Source organism: Polyodon spathula, chromosome 2, assembly GCF_017654505.1.
Source record: "Polyodon spathula isolate WHYD16114869_AA chromosome 2, ASM1765450v1, whole genome shotgun sequence".
In the NCBI taxonomy this organism is placed as follows: Eukaryota; Metazoa; Chordata; class Actinopteri; order Acipenseriformes; family Polyodontidae; genus Polyodon; species Polyodon spathula.
The window spans coordinates 150,609-175,429 of record NC_054535.1 but is presented as its reverse complement, the minus strand read 5'-3'; the positions used below and the strand labels follow the sequence as shown (position 1 = coordinate 175,429).

Here is a 24,821-nt window from a genome sequence, read left to right as displayed (position 1 = left end):
CTGTACTAAAAGTTAATCGAAAGACTCGTCGTGATGCAAAGTCTGTTAAATCTGAAGTACAACGACAACTAGAAAGCAGCCCGAGTTCAGCAGCAGGTGGCAGCCGCTGCTGAGAGTGACACTAAACTTGGCTGTACAGGAAAGCACGAGCGGTGCAGCTACCAGTACAACAATACCAGCAGAGTCCACTTTCAACTGCAGCAAATCAGAAATGCTCCTCTTTCTGAAGGCGCTGGGAGACGGGGCTGTACTTCCAGTTAATATATGACCTTTTCTAGGAGTTCTTACAAAACACAAGTAAAACAAGCAGCAATCCCCAGACTCCCCGTGAGAGACTACCAGTGTACTGCAATAGTAAGGAGATGCTGCAGAGCTGTTGCTGTGCAGCCGTTGTAGAAAGTTTGCACAGTGTACTGTGCTCCATTACTCCTCAAAAGTATAAATAATTCAGTAGTAAAACGGCCTGATGTTTCCACATTCACTTAGGAAGTGCCCCTTCATTACCCCAGGATACATTCCCAGTATAATATTATTCCAGGTGGCTTTTTTGGCAAAAACTGTGATTGTAGTGTCATGTTTCTGACTACTAAAGTAAACAAGTTGTGATTTATTACAGAGCATTGGAAAATGCTCACAGGCTAGGAAGCTCTGACAGCAGCTCAGTCCTGTCATGAAAACCATTTGTTTTTATGCAGATCTATTCCTTTCACATCAGGCTGTGATGTGAACTGTGTTACCTTGAAGGCCATGCCCCTTCCATGGATTAGTAGCATTCCCTCATGTTGTCCTTCCACTAGCTGCTATTGCAGAGCTTTTAATGGCTGCATCCTGATGATGTCATGGCACCAGTTACTTGTTAACTTCTGAGAAGGTGTGATTGGAGGTGAAACACAGGGCAGGTTGTACTGTCAGGAAGAGTTTATTGATTTTAAAATGAATGAATGGACAATTCCTGACAGTCTGCACGGCAATGCAGGGCCTTGCAGGATGTGGGTCTGCTGCAGTACAGTACATGAGCTCACAGAGAATCTGCCTGTATTGAGAAGCCCTACAGCAGCATATTCAATAATTTCTACTGAGAGGGTGTACTGGAGGCCTTCATTGGACCAGAACCAAATGACATCATCTCAATCTGTACTGTTGCATAGCAACAGCAGTGCTGCTTTGCATTGAAGCGCCAGTCATGGTTTGCAGTAGAAAACGCCCCCATGTATTATTTTTGTTTCTATAGCATTCTCTCCACGACTCCCTTCTTCCCAAGCTGAATTTCACAAACCATGTTGCTTCACAATATGATATTATTTTACATTCTGTCTATTCTTATTGAATCTGTTCAAAATGAATAGACCATGTCTCTGACTTTTGCGGTAACGTTTTTGTCTGGGGATAGAAGTGGTTGAATGAGACTTTACTCACTGTTGGTTATGGGTTATCATGTAATACAGTTTTAAGGCAATGTTGTGTTTTTAACCCTCATACAAAAACATAAAATAAAACCAAGAATAAATTAATGATTTCATTAACAAAGGATTTCCATTTGGCCAGTTGTGGTTTTCTGTAAATCTCTTGGAGATGTCCACTGATTGTGTTTTTTAGGAATGCACGACTTTCATTTGTATTTCAGTCAGGGATGGGCAACTTTGAGGAAGTAGTGGGCCACAAAAAAAATTAAAAAAAAGATTAGCTGTAGCGATTTGGCCTTCCACAGTGAAGAAGACACTTTAGACTTGGAGTATGCTCATCATAGCAATATAATGTGTAAACTATTGCTGGGCTAATATCTATCTGTCTATCTATCTGTCTATCACTTTGGTAAATGCAGAATACATAATGTGTGAACTATTGCTGGGCCAATATAAAATGGTCTGGTGGACCAGTTGCCCATCTCTGCCATAGATGGTCTAATTGGAAAAACGTTTTGATTATCTGGATCACATAGGTGTCTCGATGTAGATAAAAGGTGGTGCTTTTTGATCTCTTTTTGTGTTCTTTAGAGCTTTATCAATAATTAATACCACTGCAAAGATTTGGAATTGCCCTTTCCTGGAGTCAGGTTAATCTGTTGTTTCAAATGAGAAAGTCTTCTCTAAACGAGATTAGACAAAGGGGCATTCAGAACAGTAAATAGGAGGCACTTTTTTACACAGAGAATCGTGAGGGTCTGGAATCAACTCCCCAGTAATGTTGTTGAAGCTGACACCCTGGGATCCTTCAAGAAGCTGCTTGATGAGATTCCGGGATCAATAAGCTACTAACAACCAAACGAGCAAGATGGGCCGAATGGCCTCCTCTCGTTTGTAAACTTTATGTTCTTATGTTCTTATTGATCCCAGAATCTCATCAAGCAGCTTCTTGAAGGATCCCAGGGTGTCAGCTTCAACAACATTACTGGGGAGTTGATTCCAGACCCTCACAATTCTCTGTGTAAAAAAGTGTCTCCTATTTTCTGTTCTGAATGCCCCTTTTTCTAAACTCCATTTGTGACCCCTGGTCCTTGTTTCTTTTTTCAGGCTGAAAAAGTCCCTTGGGTCGACACTGTCAATACCTTTTAGAATTTTGAATGCTTGAATTAGGTCGCCACGTAGTCTTCTTTGTTCAAGACTGAACAGATTCAGTTCTTTTAGCCTGTCTGCATATGACATGCCTTTTAAGCCCGGAATAATTCTGGTCGCTCTTCTTTGCACTCTTTCTAGAGCAGGAATGTCTTTTTTATAGCGAGGTGACCAGAACTGCACACAATATTCAAGATGAGGTCTTACTAGTGCATTGTACAGTTTTAACATTACTTCCCTTGATTTAAATTCAACACTTTTCACACTGTATCCGAGCATCTTGTTAGTACTAACAACCAAATGAGCAAGATGGGCGGAATGGCCTCCTGTCGTTTGTAAACTTTATTATGTTCTAGTGTCTGTGATAATGATAAACATTAGATTCAAATGTATGCATGTGCACAAATTACATATGCTTAAGCACAAAAATATCTAAATTGCGCTGCAGGCCAAATTTGAATGAAAATGGCGTGACAGGCTTGCAATGCACAGAATGTTTCCATTACATTACATTGTCCTGTAGTGTTCCAATTCTGCGCATTCACGCGTAGCTTTTGTACATTTCTGCTATATTGGTATTGAATGCAAAGGTGGTTTTGCGAGGCACAAAACATTTGCAAATTGAGCAACAAACTGCTATTTTCCAACTTCGCGCAACTGTTTTGTGCCGTGTTGGAAAATAGTCGTTTTTGTGCAAAAGCAGTAATCTTTGCGAGGAGATTGCGCATCGCTTCGAATATGTGGGTCTAGATATTCTCACTGTGGAGTACATCCAGTACGCGGTCCCTGTGCTGAGGATAGTCTCCTGATTTGTCAGCCAGTGTAAGGGTGCCTCTTGCAGAGCTAATCCCTAAAGCTAGGAGTGTGTCGCGGAAAATTTGGATTTAAATCATGGAGCAGTCACGGGCAATGCGTTCAAAATCACGGAGAAAATCTGAGGGAGAATAGTCACGGGGATAAATAAAATAACTGTCTTTAATAAAAGCATATTGCGTCGTTGGTGCGCACAGGTTCAGCAAAAAAAGACAGGAAGTACGGTGTTGGAGCTAGTTCAAATTATGTAATTATTTGTTCTAATTAATAAACGATAAATGCTTTTTTTATGTGAAATTTAATGTTAATGAGAAGCACTTTCCAATAAAATCACATACAGAATGAACACAATTTACTAACATCTCCGCAAGTCACGCACATCAGCACAAATCGCGGACACTAGCACAAGTCACGGAATCCGTGACACCCGCAAACACCGTGACTACTAATCCCCTGTGCTGAGGACAGTCTCCAGAGCTGTCAGCCGGCGTGAGGGTGCGTCTTGCGCTGTGCCGCTTGCAGAGCTGATTGTAGCCACTAGCAACCGGCGCTGCGATCATTTGCCACTGATGACATCATCAGCATGAGAAGCAGTCAGCTGCTGCAGTAATCCGGCAGCAGTCCAGGTCACGTTCTAGTACCAGCTCCCTGAACCAGCTTTGTAATCAGGGAAACATTTATTTATCTTTCTGTGCACCATGGACATGTCTTCCGATCTGTATTTACCCTACGACGGTGGAGGGGACCCCATTCCCCTGCAGGAGCTGCACGGAAGAGGTAAACTAAGCGCATACATGTGACTTATGTGGCTTGCTGTAGCTCTGCTCGCTGAAGACTTTAAACGTACTGCTGGGTTTTTAAACATTATCGATGACCCTGGTCTGTAAACATTGTTAGGATGATTACCATTATAGTATTGTTTTAATGTTTTGTTTTTATTTTCGTTTTTATGTTAATTTGTTCAGTAGCTCTGTTCCTTGATACTGTGGCGTTGTTGTGGGGTGTGTGTGTGTGTGTGTCTGTGTGAAATGGGCAGATTAGCACTGATTCACATCATAGCAGCAAGTGACTCCATGTTTATTTTATACACTGAAAATTCATTTACTCGTAATCTACGTCTACCTGTAACCTGGGAAATGCTGAAAATGGAAATCACGATGCCAGGCGGGTACCCGGTTTTATCTGTGAATATGTTTGTTTATTTTATTGAAATGGAAATCACATATGCCAGGTGGGTACCCGTGTAATATCAAATTCACTGCGCCCTATTTGTTGTTGTTAAATCTTTCGCTTGTCACAACACGTGCCCTGCTCATTTAATCAAAGCGGGTTCCCGGCGATTTTGAATCTTCCGCGGATGCGCGCAGAGCTTGTCATTCAAGGTAAGCTTCCGCGAACTACATACACTTTTAATGATTGAGCAAAAATAAACAACGTAACATAAAAATGTTTGTTTAAGTTGAAATGTAATATCTACGTTTTCTAAAAAAAATGGCACCTATGGATGTTAGTAGTTTATGATCCCAGAATTTCATGAAGCTGCTTCTCGAAGGACCCCACGGTGTCCGCTTCAGTTTAATCCTCTTTGTGTTCGGATCACAGCAGTCTCTGGCTTGCTCAGATTTACACATTTAAAATGTGTTTCTACGTGAACAGCAAGTGCGAGCCCCATGTCATCCCAACTGAAGAAGTTTTTCTCCACTGTCAATATTTGGAGCCCGTATTCTTTCCGGAGGTTTTAACATTACGATGTATAGCATCAATGTTTGCGTATTTGGGATACTCGACATCAGGTTTGTAAGATGCAGCTTTCAGATATGTTTCTGTGTGATTTTAAAATAGTGTGCGTGCTTACTTCCATCCATACGAGGTTGTGCTTCGGGAATAGGTACAGTACTCTGCTTCAGAAAAGTAACCACAACACTGCTTGCAGGAATATTAAAATGTTAACCGTTTTCGTCACAGCTGAGTTACAGGTGTTGTATGCACCAGTTTTCATGGCTGCGTGTGCGGAGCCGCACTATTATACCAGCAAGTTAAGGCTGTCATGGCATTTTTTTTATACTTTCTTTTGTGATGTTTGCTCTGGTACTTCACTCCCACTGTAGAGGAAGCATCAGAAAACACCACTGTAGGTACTGTATTGTTCAGTGGATTTCAGCATTCCCACTTTAAAAGTTTTTCAGTGCCACTGGTTTGAAGTTATTGTGAACAACTGAATGAGTCTGACAGAATTAAACTGTAGGGGTGTGCTAAATAAATTATATAAAGAGTGCTCAAGCGTAAAGGTGAGATAGAAGAGCGTTCAAACTGCTTTTCACTAATGATGGCTCCACAATAGTCCACAAACATAAATAGTTAAAAATCAAACATGCCTGTGCATTGTTGTGCGGTCAGATATGTTAGTTTACTGCTTGCAAAATCATCAGTAATGTTTCCTTGTTTTTTTGTTGATCAGGTGGGTTTTGGTTTGCTTGTACCAGGACAGTGATAGTTTTTTGAGATTTACATTATACTGTATTTACAGTATAATAATAAATCTAAAAAAACTACTCACTTTAAATCTTTTGTAGTCATTTTTGTATTACTTTAGAATAAATACATGTTAATTTGGATTCATATATTGTTTTTTTCTGACTTTATGTGAACGAAAAGACACACATTTGTCAGTTTTCCCATTGGAAATAGTGATATTTTGAAATATCACTGTCCTGGTCACAAAAGCAAAGTTTGTGGGGAATAATAGCCATTTTGTATACTTTTGAGGCATAAGCAATTAGGAAATAACACTTACTACCCAGGAACAAAAATTGTGTTACATAGTGTTATAAATAATACTGTGTTTCTCCCCCTCAGTACAGTCTCATTATAAATAATCCAGTGTCTCCCCCCTCAATACAGTCTCAAATAATCCTGTGTCTCTCCTCCTCAGTACAGTCTCATACTGTGTGGACAGTCTCATTATAAATAATCCTGTGTTTCACTCCTCAGTACAGTCTCATGATAAATAAAACTGTGTCTCTCCCCCTCCAGTACAGTCTCATTATAAATAATCCTGTCATGCATAAGGGCTGTGGCTGCTCAAACTGTGCGAAATTAAATCTCGTATTATAGAAAGCTTAGGACCTTTCAGCCAATTGGAGCTCACATTTCGCCTTCTGTATTCTTCGTCACATCACTTAAGAAACCCTATTCATGGCATCACCGTGTCGTGTTCAGTTTTTACTGTGCTATATTCTTCATATCCGCATGCTCGACCTCACCTGCTTTAAACATTCATACCCGAGGCACCTCGGAATTCCATTCAACTGCCAAGTTAAAACAGCCGCAATTAACAGCATTCTCTTCATCGACCTTCTCCCTCTTTTCATTGGAGTAAATAAAGGTTGGTAATGATTAGAAAACAAGTCTATTAATAATAAAGCAGCGTTTAACAGCATTACAGAACGGTGGACATCTGTGTGGGTTGAAGCGACACTTGAAGCACTTCATTGCTTTCAGCCTTGTTCAATTCAGTCTGCTTGTACTGATATTCCGCCACAGCAAAGTCTCCGAATGTCAATCCACACCAGACGTGACTTGGAAAGATCCAAAACACTGGAAATAAGTGCATCACCCCGCCCATGCATTCCTATCTGACATACTAGAGATGGGCTGTCCCATTACAAAACAGGTCTTGTTTTGATAAAAGGTTACTACCCTGACCTCCGGCAACTCCATTGTAAAATAAAGGTTGGACTTTACAATTTAAAGTGTAAAGACAAACTCAGACATTTACGTTGTACATTGTCAGTGCTAGCATTTGATTTCAAATAAATAATCCAATGAAGATATTGAACCGGCTGAAAAGTCAGAAATATGAAAAGGTATGAAAAAAGCAAGTAATATTAATGATTTTAAATGGTAAAAGCATTTTTATTCCATTAGGTGTGATTGGGCAAACACATTTAAGTAAACACACAGTTATATTCATAATATAATTGTAGCCTCTACGTGTCTTTTTATGCACATTCTGCACATGGATCATACTTGCTTTTTAACTTGCAGGAAGCTTATTGCTGACACTCAACGGTAAGTTCTAAATGTGTTGTTTATATTTAATACACATTCCAATGACATTTCAGGTTAAATTGAATACATCAAGCATGCTGCTTTTTTATTAGTTAAATACACGCTATTGTGCAGCACTTTAAAGTTACAATATTTTAATGAAAAAAACTCAACCAATCTTTTCAGAACACTTTGTTCCTCAACCATAATAAATTAGACAAAAAAGAAAAGGGCGCCACATTGCTCTAGTAGTGTATTTAAACTACCGGATGCATTCGCTGTCTACCTAAGAAAATGAATAATTGCTTTAATATAGTGTATCAACAATGTATTAAGGTACATTATGTCATTACAGAGTGTTAAGAATGGTTCTGTGACTGGGCGAGCGAACCTTACTGAACCAAATGCATCAAAGGGTTCAGAAGGCTTCACTAGTTGTGTAAGTGCATCGGTATCCACCGTTTGCACCGTCCTGGGTTATTGTGGGCAGCTGTTTATATATATATATATATATATATATATATATATATATATATATATATATATAATATTCTTTTAGTTAAAAATCGCAGAACAATTTTTTTTGCAGCAAAATTACCTGCAGTTAGAGGTACATGTAACATTTTCATGAATGTTGAATGAAGATTTTTACATTGTGCCTTTCAAAGGTTCCCCAGAAGGATGAATAACACTATGTACCACATATTCTCTTTAATTCTTGTCTCTTCTATATGACACATGGGGGGGAGTTATTGGACGGATGGTGCTATCCAGTTTTATACTGTAGTTCCCCCTCAGGAAACCTTATCCACGATAGGTAAAATTTATTACTAAAGGGACTAGGAGCTCTTAAAATAAACACATCCCCTGGGCTGGATGAGATCCTCCCAATAGTACTCAAAGAAATGAAAGAAGTTATTTACAAACCGCTAAGTAAAATCAAGGAGCAGTCTCTTGAGACAGGGGTTGTACTGACAGACTGGAGAATTGCAAACGTAATACCGATCCACAAAAAGGGAGATAAAACCGAACCAGGTAACTACAGAGCAATAAGCCTGACTTCTATTGTATTTAAACTTATGGAACCTATAATAAGATCCAAAGTGGAAAAGTACCTATATGGGAACAGTATCCTGGGAGACAGTCAGCATGGTTTTAGGAAAGGGAGATCGTGTCTAACTAGCCTGCTTGATTTTTTTTGAGGATGCAACATCGATAGTGGATAATTGCAAAGCATATGACATGGTTTATTTAGATTTCCAGTAAGCTTTTGACAAAGTCCCACATAAAAGATTAATTCTCAAACTGAACGCAGTAGGAATTCAAGGAAATGCATGCACATGGATTAGGGAGTGGTTAACATGTACAGTACTGTGAAAAAATATTTGCCCCCTTTCTGATTTTCTGCATTTTTGCATATGTTTGACACTGAATGTTATCAGATCTTCAGCCAAAATCTAATATTAGATAAAAGGGACCCTGACTGAAAAAATGACACACGCGAAATTTTGATACTTATTTCATTTATTTATTAAAGAAAGTTATGCAACACCCTATGCTCCCGTGTGAAAAAGTAATCGCCCCCTTAGACTCAATAACTGGTTACGCCAGCTTTAGCAGCAATAACTGCAACTAAATGCTTCCTGTAGTTATTGATCAGCCTGTCACAGTGCCATGACAGAATTTTGGCCCACTCCTTCATGCTGAACTGCATCAGCAGTGGGTTTTGTGGGTTTTTGAGCATAAACTGCTCGTTTCAGGTCCTGCCAAAACATCTCAATGGGGTTTAGGTCTGGACTGACTAGGCCATTCCAAAACTTTATATTTCTTGTTCTTCAACCATTTTGATGTTTCGGATCATTGTCTTGGTGCATGACCCAGCTGCGCTTCAACGTCGTCCAAGTCATCCACGTCCTGATGCAGCAAAGCATCCCCAAATCATGACACTACCAAAACCATGCTTGACCGTTGGTATGAGGTTCTTACTGTGGAATGCAGTGTTTGGTTTTCGACGAACATAACAGGGCCCATGTTGGCCAAAAAGTTCAATTTTTGACTCGCCTGTCCATAGAACATTGTTCCAGAACTCTTGAGGATCACCCAGGTGCTTTTTGGCAAACTTGAGACGAGCATTCATGTTCTTCTTAATGAGCAGTGGTTTCCGTCTTGCTACTCTGCCATGAATCCTATTTTTGCCCAGTGTCTTTCTGATGGTGGAGTCATGAACACTGACCTTAGCCAAGGCGAGAGAGGCCTGTAGATCCCTGGATGTTGTTCTAGGGTTCTTTGTGACTTCCGGGATGATTTTACGCCTTGCTCTTGGAGAGATTTTGGCAGGATGGCCACTCCTGGGAAGATTCACTACTGTCCCAAACTTTGTGTGTTGTGTGGTTGGCACTGCCTAACTGAGCTAATTATCCTGTTGCTAAAAAGAGCGTCATTTTTCCTGCCGTTCCTATTTAAATAAAAATAGCAGTTTTAACTGCTTTGAGCTGCAACCTGTGTTGCCTTCTCTTATTCCACTGCGGACCAGATACGCCTCAGCTACAATATTTATGTACACACAGTCGCAAACAAAAGTATTTGGGCAGTTAAAACAAAAAAAAAAGAAACTACAAAAAGCAATTTCTATAATTTTATTTGTTCTATTGAAAAGATATCTCAGATTCAGCTTTATAATAAAACAACACATAACATTTATAAAATGAAAAATAACTTGCACAAACACATTTTCATGCTTTGACAAAAGTACTTCGGCATCCTTATATTAGCGTTTTGTGTGCCCACCCTTTGCTTCCTTTACAGCTTGCAATCTTTTTGTGTATTTTGAAACCAGTTCCTGGAATCTAAGGAGATATTTTTGCCCATTCTTCAACTCCTACAGCTTTGAGTTCTGCAATCGACTTTGGTTTCCTTTTTGCAACAGCAGCCTTCAAGTCAATCCACAACATCTCGATGGGATTCAAGTCTGGGGACTGAGATGCCCAGTCCATCACTGTAATCTTCCTTTTTTTCAGAAGACTTTGCAGAATGCTTAGTGTTATTGTCCTGCTGCAGTACAAACTTCCATCCAATAAGCCTTCTAGCACTGGGTAACAAATGAGAGTGCAACATTTCTTGACATTCCGGAAAATCAACATTTCTGGAAAATTCAAATCGCTTTCTTTTGTGTATTGTTTTTAACAAATGTTTGATTCTTGGTTTTCGCCCATGAACATTCATCTGTTAAGGTATCACTGAATTGTTTGCTCTTTAATTTTTTGACCATCTTCTCTCAATTCTTGTGTCAAATCTTTTGTCATGATCGAGGGATTTTTTTTAGGCTGCTTGTAGATTTTGCAGCGCTTCTTCCACACCTGGAGCTATTGCAGTAGTTCCTGTTCTCCCGTGTTTGTCAATAATAGTCACACAGTGCTTTTCGGTAAACTTAGTCTTTCTCCTGTTTTTTCTGGTAGTTTCTCCTTTTTTGTTTAGTTGTAAAATCGTTGCTGCACTCTTTAGTTAACCATTTTTCTTGCTTTTTTGAATGATACATTTCCAATTTCTTTTTCTGAACTTGATGAGTATGTATTTATTCTCTAATTATCAGATGTTGGCTTTCAATCATGGTAATTGTCAGTAATTAGCAACGCATGGGTTTCATAAAATATGTTGATTGCCCACGTGCTTTTGTCAAAGTATGAAATTCATTTGCATGTTAGTTTTCATTCTATGCATGTTATGTAATAATGTTTTACTATAAAGCTGAATCCCTGCTTTCATTTATATCTTTCAGTAGAACAACTAGTAATGATAGAAATCACTTTTTTTTTTTTAAACGCCCAAATACTTGTGTGTGTGTGTGTGTAATATATATATATAAAATGCAGGGCCGGCAATGGAACTGAAACAAGCAGTGTGATTGGTCAAGCAAGGCTCCGGCTCTCCAGATATAGGATGAATATGGACAGTTGAAGCCTCATTACGTTATTAGAAATCATTGCACTACCTTACTGAATTTTAAGTTACTGTAACCATCTTGTTATAGATGTATAGTAAAGCTATAAAACTGAGTGACCAATTACCAGCAAAAAAATTGCAAAAGTAGTAAGTAGACATGCTGATTTGGATGATGAACAATTAAATGAACTGGAAGATGGCAAAACAGAAAAAAATTGCTGTTCAAATAATGTATTTTTAGCATTTTGAGAAACGTTGAAGAAAAACATGGACGTTTCTGCACATGATCCACCGCTGTCTGACACAGACCTTGAACAAATTACTGAAATCCAATACGTCGTCAAATTTATTTTTATTTCTCATGTACATTCTGCTTACAGTGTGTCTGCACTTAGTGACAGAAATAAAAAAAAAAAAAAAAAAACTCAACTCAGTGCCGTTTCGACTCCGCCCCCCTGGTGTGTCTCTTCAATGGCAATGTGCACAATATAAAAAAAAATAAAGGTGTACTTTCTTTTACATGTTTTAATTAAATTAATTTACTCTACTTAGTTATAAATGGGACTGCTTTATTGGCATAAGGGTATTTTAATAAAAAAACAAATCCTTTTTTGATCTAAACATGATTTATGCTTTTTTTTTCTTCTTCAAATCCACTGTTTTCCCCGGATTATAAATGCAATAAGGCCCTTCAGTGCGTCCGTATACGTTGAATATACAGAGTTCTTGGGGGTTTGAAGCCCTCAAATTCGCCTTGTGCCTCGCAACACCCCAAGGTGTCCGTATGTTTGGCGTATGCAGACACCTTGCCGGGCCTTATTGCATACGTATATAATATAAACTCGTTTTTTTGTCTTTCAGGGAGTAATTATACAATGATAAATGGGGGAAGCAGTTCAACACATTTACTGGACCTTCTAGATGAGCCCATTCCAGGAGTTGGGACCTATGATGATTTCCACACAATTGACTGGGTTCGAGAAAAGTGCAAAGACAGGGAAAGGCACAGAAAGGTAAGGAAGATTTAAAGGAAAGGGAATATTGGTTTGAGCATTACTTGCTGTTCAGTGGTCTGTTCGCTTTTTTACAAGCAGACATTCACTTAGTCAGAATGATTCATTTCTGTAGTTAAAACCATATTATAGCAATATAAGCCCTATTTATATTTGTATTTGTTATCAGTATAAAACATTATTAATATGCGGTCAAGACAGTAAATTGGAGACTAGGGCTGTAAGGATGGCAATGTGGTCTTCTGGAGCCAGGCATGTTTCTGTGAATCTTGGGAGAGATTACAGTCTACATTAGTGAAGAAGCACAATGCTGTACTAATCTGAGAACGCTCCAGAAGGCTTCTCATGAAGAAGCACAATGCTGTACTAATCTGAGAACGCTCCGGAAGGCTTCTCTTGAAGAAGCACAATGCTGTACTAATCTGAGAACGCTCTGGAAGGTTTCTCTTGAAGAAGCACAATGCTGTACTAATCTGAGAACACTCCGGAAGGCTTCTCTTGAAGCATAATTCTGTACTAATCTGAGAACGCTCCAGAAGGCTTCTCTTGAAGAAGCACAATGCTGTACTAATCTGAGAACGCTCCGGAAAGCTTCTCTTGAAGAAGCACAATGCTGTACTAATCTGAGAACGCTCCGGAAGGCTTCTCTTGAAGCATAATGCTGTACTAATTTGAGAAGGCTTCTTGTTCTCATGCATTAGTGAAGAAGTGGTCACTTCGAGCACTACTTTGGTTCTTGATCAGAGAACCCAGAGGAGGCTAACAGGGATATATATTGATGGTTCAGATCCTAAAGTGCATAGTTCATGTACTGGCTTAGTGTGATGCATTTAGACACACAGACCTATTCAATTTGAAGTTTCAGTGATTCAGAGCATTTGTAGTACTCCTTTTGGTTTATTAAATGGATCGAGTGGTTACAGACCACGTTGGATCCTAGCAAATAGGCAGTCTGGGCGATCCACTGCCTGTACAAATTTAACAGTGTTAATACAATTATGGTTATAACATATTTTGCCCTTGGGCTAGACATGCGAAACACTAATAAATTCCCACCGCTAAAAATCCTGAAGCATCTAATATGTCATTCTTTTTGAGAGTGTAATCTGCGAACACATGTAGTATCTGCTTCTGCTGTTGGCTGGAATTCGTGTTGCTGGTTGAGTTGACGTTGAAATAGGTAATAGGGATGGGAATGTTAAACGTATAAACTCTAAAAAAGTGGTAAAACGTTTAATAATATGCTAGACGTATACCTATCATATGTGAATTGCAATACTTTACGTTATTTAGTATTACTTGACCATATACAATTAACTGCACATAAAGCCAGGCATTATGTTAATTACTTAATATATTACTTGATTGTATGTTAATTTGGCATTTAAAATAGGACTTGTGGCAGTGTTTGGGAGGTTTATGTACACTAGTACAGTATGTAAAGGAGAGTGGTGTTTGATTCGAGTACGCGAAAATTGTAATTTAATTGTCTTGTCTTGCCCGAGTTACGCCGGTACTCAAAAAACCCTCCCTCGTCCTGGCTGACTTATTCAATATCCATCCCATCTCCAAGCTCCCCTTTCTCTCCAAAACTCTCGAAAGGGCTGTAGCCAGTTAACTGATGAAACTGCTCATGGATAACAATCTGCTTGAATCTCTACACTAGCTTCCAGCCGCATCACAGTACTGAAACTGCTCTGCTCCGGATTGTGAATGATCTCCTGCTCAATGCTGATGCTGGTGCTCCCTCTGTGCTTCTCCTCCTTGAACGAACAGCCTCTTTTGACACCATAGATCTCGACATTCTTCTTCTTCTTCTTGACCGCCTTCAGAAGTATGCTGGGATCTCTGGAACCTGTCTCTCCTAGATGCCCTCTTACCTATCCGGACGCTTGCAGTCTTTTCTATGCTGGACGCAGTGGTAGTGTAAACCCAGTCACTTGTGGTGTCCCCCAAGGATCTGTTCTTGGGCCCCCTCTCTTCAATGTCTGCATGCTTCCTTTGGGTCACCTCATCCGCCAACACAGCCTCATGTTTCACTCCAATGCTGACGACACCCAGCTCTACTTAAAACTCGACCCTGGAAGCGCCTCTGCCATAGTCCGGCTCTCGGTTTGCATTCAAGACATCGAGGCCTGGATGTCTTCCAGTTTTCTTCAGTTGAACACCAGCAAATCTGAACTTCTAGTAGGATCTAAAACTCAACTTAAGAATCTCCATATAGCTGCCCTGAACCTCGGAAACTGTCTGCTGCTGCTTTCCCCCACAGTACGAAGCCTTGGTGTACTTCTTGACAGCAACCTCTCCTTTTGATGCCCGCTCTTCTCTGTGGTCATGTCCTTCTTCTACCATCTTCCAAACATGTCCATATACTGCAACTCTCTATATGGTGGTCTCCCAGCACGCACCATAAACAGACTGCGGCTAGTTCAGAAAGCTGCTTCCAGGATCCTTACCAGATGTAAAAAACGTGATCACATCACCCCCCACCCCCATCTTGCCCAGCTGCACTGGCTACCTGAAAAATTACTTTCAAAACCCCTGCTCACCTACAATGCCCTTCATCACACAGGTCCCGAGTACCTCCTCAACCTGCTGACCTGCTATGTCCCTGTCCGCAAGCTGAGGTCCTCCGACTCTGGCCTGCTTGTTATCCCCAAGCAAAAGTGCACCACACTTGGAGAACGCTTGTTTAGCTTCATGGCTCTGTGGCAGAGTGCTCAGCCCTTGTGTGTATTTTGTGTTATATGTTGCGTATGGTGTGTTAATGTTGGTGTACAGGTATTGGTTCACAGGATATAAATGGGTCTGTGTAGCACAAGTGATTTTAAAATATATAGTTGTATTTAGGCACAGGGATTGCATTTCACTTCACGTTCATTTAAAGTAATTTAATAGTATGTGAGCACGGGGTTGCACAAATTAGTTCACATGCTGGGATTCAAGTGAATAATTAATTAGTAATTGAATCCCGGCACAGCAGTGTATGTAGATCCACATTTTACTCACTCAGGGTTGTGTGTTTGGTGAGTGGAGAACGTGTGTGGAGAAGGAGAAAATAAAAAGTAAACCAAGTAAATATAGCAATTCCTACAATGTGCTGGAAGCACCAGCCCCATACTTGTCTTGTGTTTGCATTCGTACACCCTGTTTGTTAGTGTCTGTTCATTTGGTTTGTCTATTTATTTTGGCCCAAAGTGCTGTGTTCTGTTTTGTTCAGCACTATTTTTCTGTGTGTCAATAAAAGCACTGAGGGTTGCAGGGGTTTCTTTCTGACCTGACGTCACCCCTACAGCCAGCCTGTTCACAGGCTCTGATACCAATCTTGATCTTCTCTGTCTAGCTGAAACCTGGCACTCTAAACGACATGCACTCGCTGCATCTAGCCACCTCTAAGGGCTATTCCCTCTTTAACAAACCATGTCTCACTGGCCGAGCTTGGGGCACTGCTGTTATTGCAAATTCTGTGCTTGCTTCCTCAGTTCTTTCTTTGCCTGCCTTTTCTTCATTTGAACATCTCACCATCAAGCTCCCCTCTCCCATGCCCCTCACTCTTGCTGTCATCTACTGTCCACCTAACAATAACATTGCTTTTATTGTCGAGTTTTCAGAATTCCTCTGCCTCGCCTGCACTTCAGTTGACAAACACCTACTCCTAGGTGACTTAAACATTCATTTTGACTTGCCTTCCTCCCCACTAGTGACCGACTTCAACACGCTTCTGGACTATCTTGGGCTCAATCAATCTGTCAACATCCCCACTCACACCCGAGGTCACACCTTGGAACTGCTTATCTCCAAGGATCTTTGACCCCTCAAATCCGTCTGTCTCCAAGACTCTTTGGAACTCTCTCCCAGCTTTGGTGCCTGATGCTTCCACAGTCGCTCGCTTTAAATCAACTCTCAAGACCCACCTGTTCTCTCCCTTTCTTTCCATGCTCTTTAAGCCTGATCTCTGCAGTTAGCAGCTCTGTTGTTGCTACAATTTCATGTATTATGCTACTATATCATGTATTATGCATTTCTCTGTATTTTAAAGTATTATGGATTTTCTTCTTGTCGCTGCGTCTTGTAAAGCTTTGTGATGATGGTCCACTATGAAAGGTGATATATAAAATAAAGATTGATTTGATAAAGCTAAAATATAAATCTTATCCCTTGTACCAATGCTTCAATAGAAGTGAGATATACATTCAGGATTATGCTTACCTCTCAATATATGAGTGTTGTGTAAAATAGAAGTAAAGACGAGAGCTGTCTTTGAAGGCAGAGGCTTCTGGAATACAACCAAACAGCAACCAGCATTCAGAGATCTTCAGAGAATGTATTTATTGACATTTGTACAGCACTTTTCATCACAAGGACCTCAAGGCACTTTACAAGATTTTACAATATTATAAAAATTTAAAAGGCAAAGATAATTCCTGTAAAACAGTTAGGCTGACAGTCTAAAATGATACACAGTTAGTGCGGAAAATGGGTTTTCAAAGCTGTTTTAAAAGTAGAAAAATTCCCTGTTTTTTTTGACTGAAGACGATGGACCATTCAACAACATTGGGGCTTTTCAAGAGAATCTCTGCCCCTCTCCCGTACCATCTTTATTCAGTCTCGGAACAACCAACAGCCCCACATCCTGCCATCTTGGAATACGACTTGGATTGGAAGGGGTTGTGACAGAAATACAATGATTCTTGGTTGTAACTCACCCTCCCGACCTGTGAGGGAACTAAGCAGTGAGAACAGAGTTCCTTGGACGGGCTGGTCTGACAGTTTAATTCTCAGGATTCAAGGGAAGTCGGCGAGACTGTTGCAAAAACGCATTGACCCAGAAGGGAAACGACGTGGCAGCAGAAGATTGGAGAGGTGATTACACTCGTTTACCAAGGGGTCATGTGTGACAGCATAAAAGGGGACGGAGAATCGTAATCTGTTCCTTCACTTTGGTTTAATGTGAGTAGAACCGAGAAGGACGGTGAAAGTAAACACAGAAACTAAAGACATGAGTGTTGTTTGTTTGTAATTGTCTTGTACGTTACTAGACAACAAACACAGTTCCGGAGCTGTCGCCAAGGGTCAGCACTAAGCCGGACAACACTGCACTATTGTTACAAATATAAACTTGTATCACCCACCACGAGCACTGCTGCATGCACCCAGGACTGGTGGCCGTGTTTGTATTGTTGTGGGGCGGATATCGTTTATTATTTAGTTCCTGTTATACACCCTGTGCTGTACCCATTGGTGTGTATTGCCATGGAATTATTGTTTGGTTGCCAGACCTGAAATCTCCAAATAAAAAAAATAAAAAATCCAAACTGGATTACAATTATCTCTGTCTGCTTCTTTCACGCACTGCATCCTCTCCCAATCAGCCACTTTGTCACAGGAGTCAACAACTCCAGCAGCCCCACATCCTGCATTCTTTGAGTACGACTTGGATTGTAAGGGGTAAATAACTTGGTGCTAATCTAGTTAGGGTTTTATAAGTTAAAATCAAAATATTGTAATCAATTCTAAAATCACAGTGAGCCAGTGCAAAGAAGCTAAGACAGGGGTAATAAGCTCATTTTTTGGTTTTAGTTAGAATTCTGGCAGCAGTGTTTTGAACTAACTGCAAATGAGACACCAGTAAACGGAGCATTACAGTAATCTATTCTAGATGGAACAAAGGCATGCATTAGCTTTACAGAGTCCGGTGCAGAGAGAATGGTTCTAGGTTTGGCTATATTCCTCAAATGATAAAAAGAAACCATTGGCATTTTTTTAAAATATGAGGCTCGAATTATACATTTGGATCAAAAGTGACCTCCAGATTGCTCATTTCCAGTTTTCGATTTGCTCAAAAAACGTAACCTCTTTGTGTCTGAATTCAACATTAAAAAATTGAGACATCCAACACTATATATCAGCAAGGCATGGCAGTCTGGAACCAACTCCCCAGTAGTGTTGTTGAAGCTGACACCCTGGGATCCTTCAAGAAGCTGCTTGATGAGATTTTGGGATCAATAAGCTACTAACAAGTAAATGAGCAAGGTGGGCCGAATGGCCTCCTCTCCTTTGTAAAGTCTTATGTTCTTAATTAACAGAGCCCCAGTAGCGGGGCTGCCTGGATTTACAGACAAGTACAGCTGTGCGTCGTCGGTGTAACAATGGAAGCAAACTTCATGTCTGTGAATAATGTCGCCTAATGGCAACATATACAGTGGCTCTGAAAGGTATTCACCCCCCCCTTCAACTTTTCCACATTTTATTGTGTTACAACATGGAATCAAAATGGATTTAATTAGGCATTTTTGCCACTGATCAACACAAAAAGTCCATAATGTAAAAGTGAAAAATAAAATCTATACATTTTTCTAAATTAATTACTAATATAAAATAGAAAATAATTGATTGCATAAGTATTCACCCCCTATGCTATGACACACCCAAATAAGCTCTGGTGCAACCAATTGTCATTAGAAGTCACGTAATTAGTTGAATGGAGTCCACCTGTGTGCAATTAAGGTGTTTCACATGATTTCAGGTTAAATACACCTGTCTCTGGGAGGTCCCACAGTTGGTTAGTACATTTCCTAACAAAAACTACATCATGAAGAGGAAGGAACATTCAAAGCAAATCCGGAATAAGGTTCTTCAAAAGTACCAATTGGGTAGGATATAAGAACATTTCCAAGGCATTGACTATCCCCCGGAGCACAGTAAAATCCATTATTAAGAAATGGAGAGACTATGGCACAACTGTGAATCTGTCTAGAACAGGCTGTCCTCAAAAACTGAGTATCCGGGCAAGAAGGGCACTAGTCAAGGAGGCCACCAAGAGGCCTATGGCAACTCTTGGTGGCTGAGCTGGGAGACACTGTGCATATGGCAACAATAGTCTGGGTGCTTCATAAAACTGGCCTTTTTATGGGAGAGTGGCAAAAAGAAAGCCATTGTTGAAATCTCGGCTAGTGTTTGCCAGAAGGCATGTGGGAGACTCTAAGACCAAGTTATAGAAGATTCTGTGGTCTGATGAGACCAAAATAGAGCTTTTTGTCCTCAACACTAAGCACTATGTTTTTGGTGCAAGCCTAATACCGCACATCATCCTGAGAACGCCGTCCCTACCGTGAAGCATGGTGGTGGCAGCATCATGCTATGGGGATGCTTCTCTGCATCAGGGTCTGGAAAGCTTGTGAAGATAGAGGGCAAAATGGATGCTGAAGTTTGCAAGAGACCTGGGACTTGGGAGAAGATTAATCTTCCAGCGGGACAATGACCTCAAACATACAGCCAAAGCCACACTGGAGTGGCTTAAAAACAAAAAGGTCAATGTCCTGGAGTGGCCCAGTCAAAGCCCAGACCTCAATCCAGTTGAGAATATGTGGAAAGAGCTGAAAATTGCTGTTCACCAAAGATCCCCATCCAACTTGACGGAGCTTGAGCAATTTTGCAAAGAAGAATGGGCAAAAATTGCAGTGTCTAGATGTGCAAAGCTGGTAGAGACTAATCCAAATAGACTCATGGCTGTAATTGCTGCCAAAGGTGCCTCTACCAAATATTGACTCAAGGGAGTGAATACTTATGCAATCAATTATTTTCTGTTTTGTATTTGTAATTAATTTAGAACAATTTGTAGATTTTATTTGTCACTTTGACATTATGGACTTTTTTGTGTTAATCAGTGGCAAAAACTCCTAATTAAATCCATTTTGATTCCATGTTGTAACACAATAAAATGTGGTGAATACGTTTGAGAGCCATTATATAAAGAATGGACCAAACAGCTTGTTACCAAGTTGAATGATACTTGACTGGAGTCTTGCCTTGACTTTTATATAACTGTTTCTCTCCTTTGTGTGTCAGAAGACTTAATTAAATGTAAACATTTGGTCTATTTTGGCAGCTCTTATCTTTATTATTAAGTGAATAATATATTTAAAAAGTCCTGGCAACTACTTTAAAACACCAGCTCTGTTTAATTATTCCAAGCTTGGTCTAAAATATATTTCTTTCTCAACATTAAAAACACACTTGTTATTGTTTTCTCAATAGACTGGTTTCGCTATATGTATAAATGTTTTAACAAACTTGGCTTTTCTCCAGCCAAAATATATCCCCCGCTTTCAGTAGTCCTTGACAATTTATAGATAAGAATTCGAGGGGTCCTGCCATCCAGCTGGAGTTTGGTTCTTTAATTCATAGAAAACTCAACAGTAAGCACTTTCCCATTAAATCTTTCCTTTGCCAGATTCAGGAGAACTCTCAAACCGGTATCTCTACAAGTAAGACGAGCTTACAACCTAATTATTATTACCAAGTTCTCATTCATTTTATAAATGGGCATTTCAGCCATTAACTGTTTTCTCTTGCACCATAATGTACCCTTTGTTAGTTAATATAAAAGATTATCATAGCAAAAAACCTTGAGTTGAAAACAGCGTCCATCCAGCAAAGTCCCGCTTATCTCCAAAGGTCTAGTACTGGCTCGCTCCTCATTTCACATTAATGGTCAGCATTCATAACCCAAACCTTAACCCTAGTGTTAACACAGGCTTCCGCGCCAGCAGCTCTCAGATAAGGGAAAAGTTCACTGGCAGGTGTTACTGGTCAGCATGGCCCCTATTCGGCCCCCCGTTTACTCAGACTTACAAAGATTCTATAATAATAATTTATACAGTTACACTAGAACAGACAAGAATATAGAATCCTCAGAGAACCAGGGCTTTTTTGTTTCACCACAGACAAGGAGTGCACATTGTGACTCAAGGTTTGTTGGAATGGTGTGAAGGAGAAAAATCTTTCTTGTACGCCATAAGAAATATGTAGAGATTAAAAATTGCACTGTCATCTAATTTCACACTCCCTGATTATTTTGGATTTTTATATGAAATAGGTGGCCATAGCTTGTCCAAGGTTAGTACTGTAAAACCAGTTGAAGATATGTCCGTCATGAAGATACAGTTTTGGTTTCGTTTTATTTTTTTCAGATTAACAGCAAGAAGAAAGACTCTGCGTGGGAGTTTACAAAGAGCTTGTATGATGCTTGGTCAGGATGGTTAGTTGTGACGCTAACAGGCTTGGCTTCTGGTAAGGACAGCTGCAAAAGACTTCTAGAGTCTTATCCTAACATCTTCTGACACATTTCATTCAGAACAGCAGCAAGCGCACTGGGCATGGGTAGCTTTTCAGTCCATTAAATAAATCTGTCAAACAACACAGCAAACAGATTACACTTTGTATGATGCTCCGATGCTGTGCATAGCAGGAGGACAGTTAAAAGTAGTTTTTGTAACACCTCTGTAATGAATTTACTCTTTCTTCTGTCAGATATGGATGAAGATAAGCTGTTCATAATGTTAACAAACTGGACCATTGCATTATCAAACTGAGCGGTCCTTCAAGAAAAACAGCCTTGTTGTCTAAATAAGAGCAGTTTGAAGTGGCTAATTTAATCACAAACATAACCTCTTGGCACTTTTATCATTCATCAGAAAAGCCAACTTGAGGAAACCAATATAATATGTAAGGATAGATTGCAGTCAGTGCTACAAGTCATTTTATTTTTAAACCTGTAGCTTTGTAACCCTAATATGAACCGAACCATTCCTGAGAGGTTGTGTTCAGGCCTGTGCATCAGTAAGCACTGTCCCTGAAAGCTGCGAGCCCTGTGCATCAGTAAGCACTGTCCCTGAAAGCTGCGAGCCCTGTGCATCGGTAAGCACTGTCCCTGAAAGCTGCGAGCCCTGTGCATCGGTAAGCACTGTCCCTGAAAGGTGCGAGCCCTGTGCATCGGTAAGCACTGTCCCTGAAAGCTGCGAGCCCTGTGCATCGGTAAGCACTGTCCCTGAAAGCTGCGAGCTCTGTGCATCGGTAAGCACTGTCCCTGAAAGCTGCGAGCCCTGTGCATCGGTAAGCACTGTCCCTGAAAGCTGCGAGCCCTGTGCATCGGTAAGCACTGTCCCTGAAAGCTGCGAGCCCTGTGCATCGGTAAGCACTGTCCCTGAAAGCTGCGAGCCCTGTGCATCGGTAAGCACTGTCCCTGAAAGCTGCGAGCCCTGTGCATCGGTAAGCACTGTCCCTGAAAGCTGCGAGCCCTGTGCATCGGTAAGCACTGTCCCTGAAAGCTGCGAGCCCTGTGCATCGGTAAGCACTGTCCCTGAAAGCTGCGAGACCTGTGCATCGGTAAGCACTGTCCCTGAAAGCTGCGAGCCCTGTGCATCGGTAAGCACTGTCCCTGGCTGAAAGCTTCTGTTGTCTTTCCCCTGTAGGTGCCCTGGCAGGTTTGATAGACATTGCTGCTGACTGGCTAACCGACCTGAAGGAAGGCGTCTGCGTCAGTGCATTGTGGTTTAATCACGAACAGTGCTGCTGGGGATCAAATGAAACTACCTTTGAGGAAAGGGACAAATGTCCCCAGTGGAAGACGTGGGGGCACCTTATCCTCGGACAGGCAGAAGTAAGCAGAGCGATGGGTCAGAACTTTCAAACTTTTCTGTTAAATTTGTGTTTTGGGAATAAGGAAGATAATAATTATAACTAGATACCTGTGTTTTTCGCAACTGCAAAATAGCACAAAATAAAACGAAATGCAGCCTGTAAAACAAAAAAACGAAAAATTATAAAACAAACCTTGTGTAGCATTTCAGCAGGAGGCAGAAACAGAGGCTCTTTCTTTCCAAAGGGCTTTTATTCAGCAGGCCTTTCTCTCACACACATTTTGACATGGTGCTTAAGGCTTTGTAGATCAGTGGGAAAAAATCCTTTTATCTTCTTGTATTTTTATAGAGGGCATGGGCAGTATTTACTGCAAATAGGCAGTTAATTAAATAGAGTGGGAGACTGTACGTTGCTGTTGCTAATGAGAATTTATGGCAACTACATTATTTTTCTGTGCGAAGTCTTTAGGTCATAATGTTAATTATATATATATATATATATATATATATATATATAAAATCAGTTTTTTAGTTTTTATTAATGTGTATCTATAATATAATTATTTTAAAATAATTTAATTTATTTTAATATAATTATAAATATTGGAAAGAATTTTATTATTATTATTGTTATTGTTTTATTTTTAGTGTTAGAGCATTTAGAGAGCAGGAGTGTTTTAACATCATTTTTACACAAAGGCTAGACTTTTTTTTAGCTGAAGGATCAGCTGTTCGGATAAGCAGTGTTAATACCAGGTCAGTTCCAGCTCAAGCAGTGATTTGATCTGTAGGGGAGATGGTGCTTTTCCAAGAATCAATCTCATTTTTCTCCGTGGGGGATAGTAATGTGTTTCTTTTTTAAGCTGTCAAGGCTTTCCAAAAAAAGAATTGCAACAACATTGACACGAGGAGCGAGCTTCCTTGGTCCATTAGTTGGAATAATTCCTTTACTTTAGTCATTACTCAATGAAGTTATCAAACCATAAAGAGACCATAGATCATAGTTCAAATAGGAGCTTCTAAGTAGTCTTTTGTTTGAGGATTTATTGGTGTTTTGACCTCCTGAGAAAATGCTAGTAATAGTTTGACACTCCATTGAAGCTCATTCCCATCTCATAAACTCACCAATAGCCTCAACTTTAGTAATAGTGTTTAAGCAATAAGTATCTTTTAAATGTACCATTGTTTATTTCATTAGCTGTTTATATCAATCTGCCTTCTGTCTTGCAGGGTCCGGGTTCCTATATAATGAACTACATCATGTATATCTACTGGGCTTTGTCTTTTGCCTTCCTGGCTGTTTGTATGGTAAAGGTGTTTGCACCATATGCCTGTGGCTCTGGCATACCAGAGGTATGATTTATATTAGTTTACTCTCCAGCACTGCCTGCTCAATATACACACACAGCACTGCCTGCTCAATATACACACACACAGCACTGCCTGCTCAATATACACACACAGCACTGCCTGCTCAATATACACACACACAGCACTGCCTGCTCAATATACACACACACAGCACTGCCTGCTCAATATACACACACACAGCACTGCCTGCTCAATATACACACACACAGCACTGCCTGCTCAATATACACACACACAGCACTGCCTGCTCAATATACACACACACAGCACTGCCTGCTCAATATACACACACAGCACTGCCTGCTCTATATACACACACAGCACTGCCTGCTCTATATACACACACAGCACTGCATGCTCAATATACACACACACACACAGCACTGCCTCCTCTATATACACACACAGCACTGCCTGCTCAATATACACGCACACAGCACTGCCTGCTCAATATACACGCACACAGCACTGCCTGCTCTATATACACACACAGCACTGCATGCTCAATATACACACACACACACAGCACTGCCTCCTCTATATACACACACAGCACTGCCTGCTCAATATACACACACACAGCACTGCCTGCTCAATATACACACACAGCACTGCCTGCTCAATATACACACATAGCACTGCCTGCTCTATATACACGCACA

At 40.4% G+C, this 24,821-nt stretch overlaps 1 protein-coding gene across 3 annotated transcripts in view; it reads left to right on the top strand.

Moving 5' to 3' along the window:
• Window positions 1-24,821, top strand: part of LOC121328832 (H(+)/Cl(-) exchange transporter 3-like) — a 60,604-nt gene that overhangs the window by 11,587 nt on the left and 24,196 nt on the right. For 2 of the 3 annotated variants that reach the window (XM_041273927.1, XM_041273935.1), the window contains exons 3-6: window positions 12,216-12,367; window positions 21,340-21,439; window positions 22,621-22,808; window positions 24,019-24,141. In XM_041273927.1, the coding sequence (XP_041129861.1) occupies window positions 12,216-12,367; window positions 21,340-21,439; window positions 22,621-22,808; window positions 24,019-24,141 (563 nt within the window). Of the gene's footprint in view, window positions 1-3,955; window positions 4,143-12,215; window positions 12,368-21,339; window positions 21,440-22,620; window positions 22,809-24,018; window positions 24,142-24,821 lie in introns of those variants that run through there. The other variant, XM_041273943.1, reaches the window with a different exon arrangement.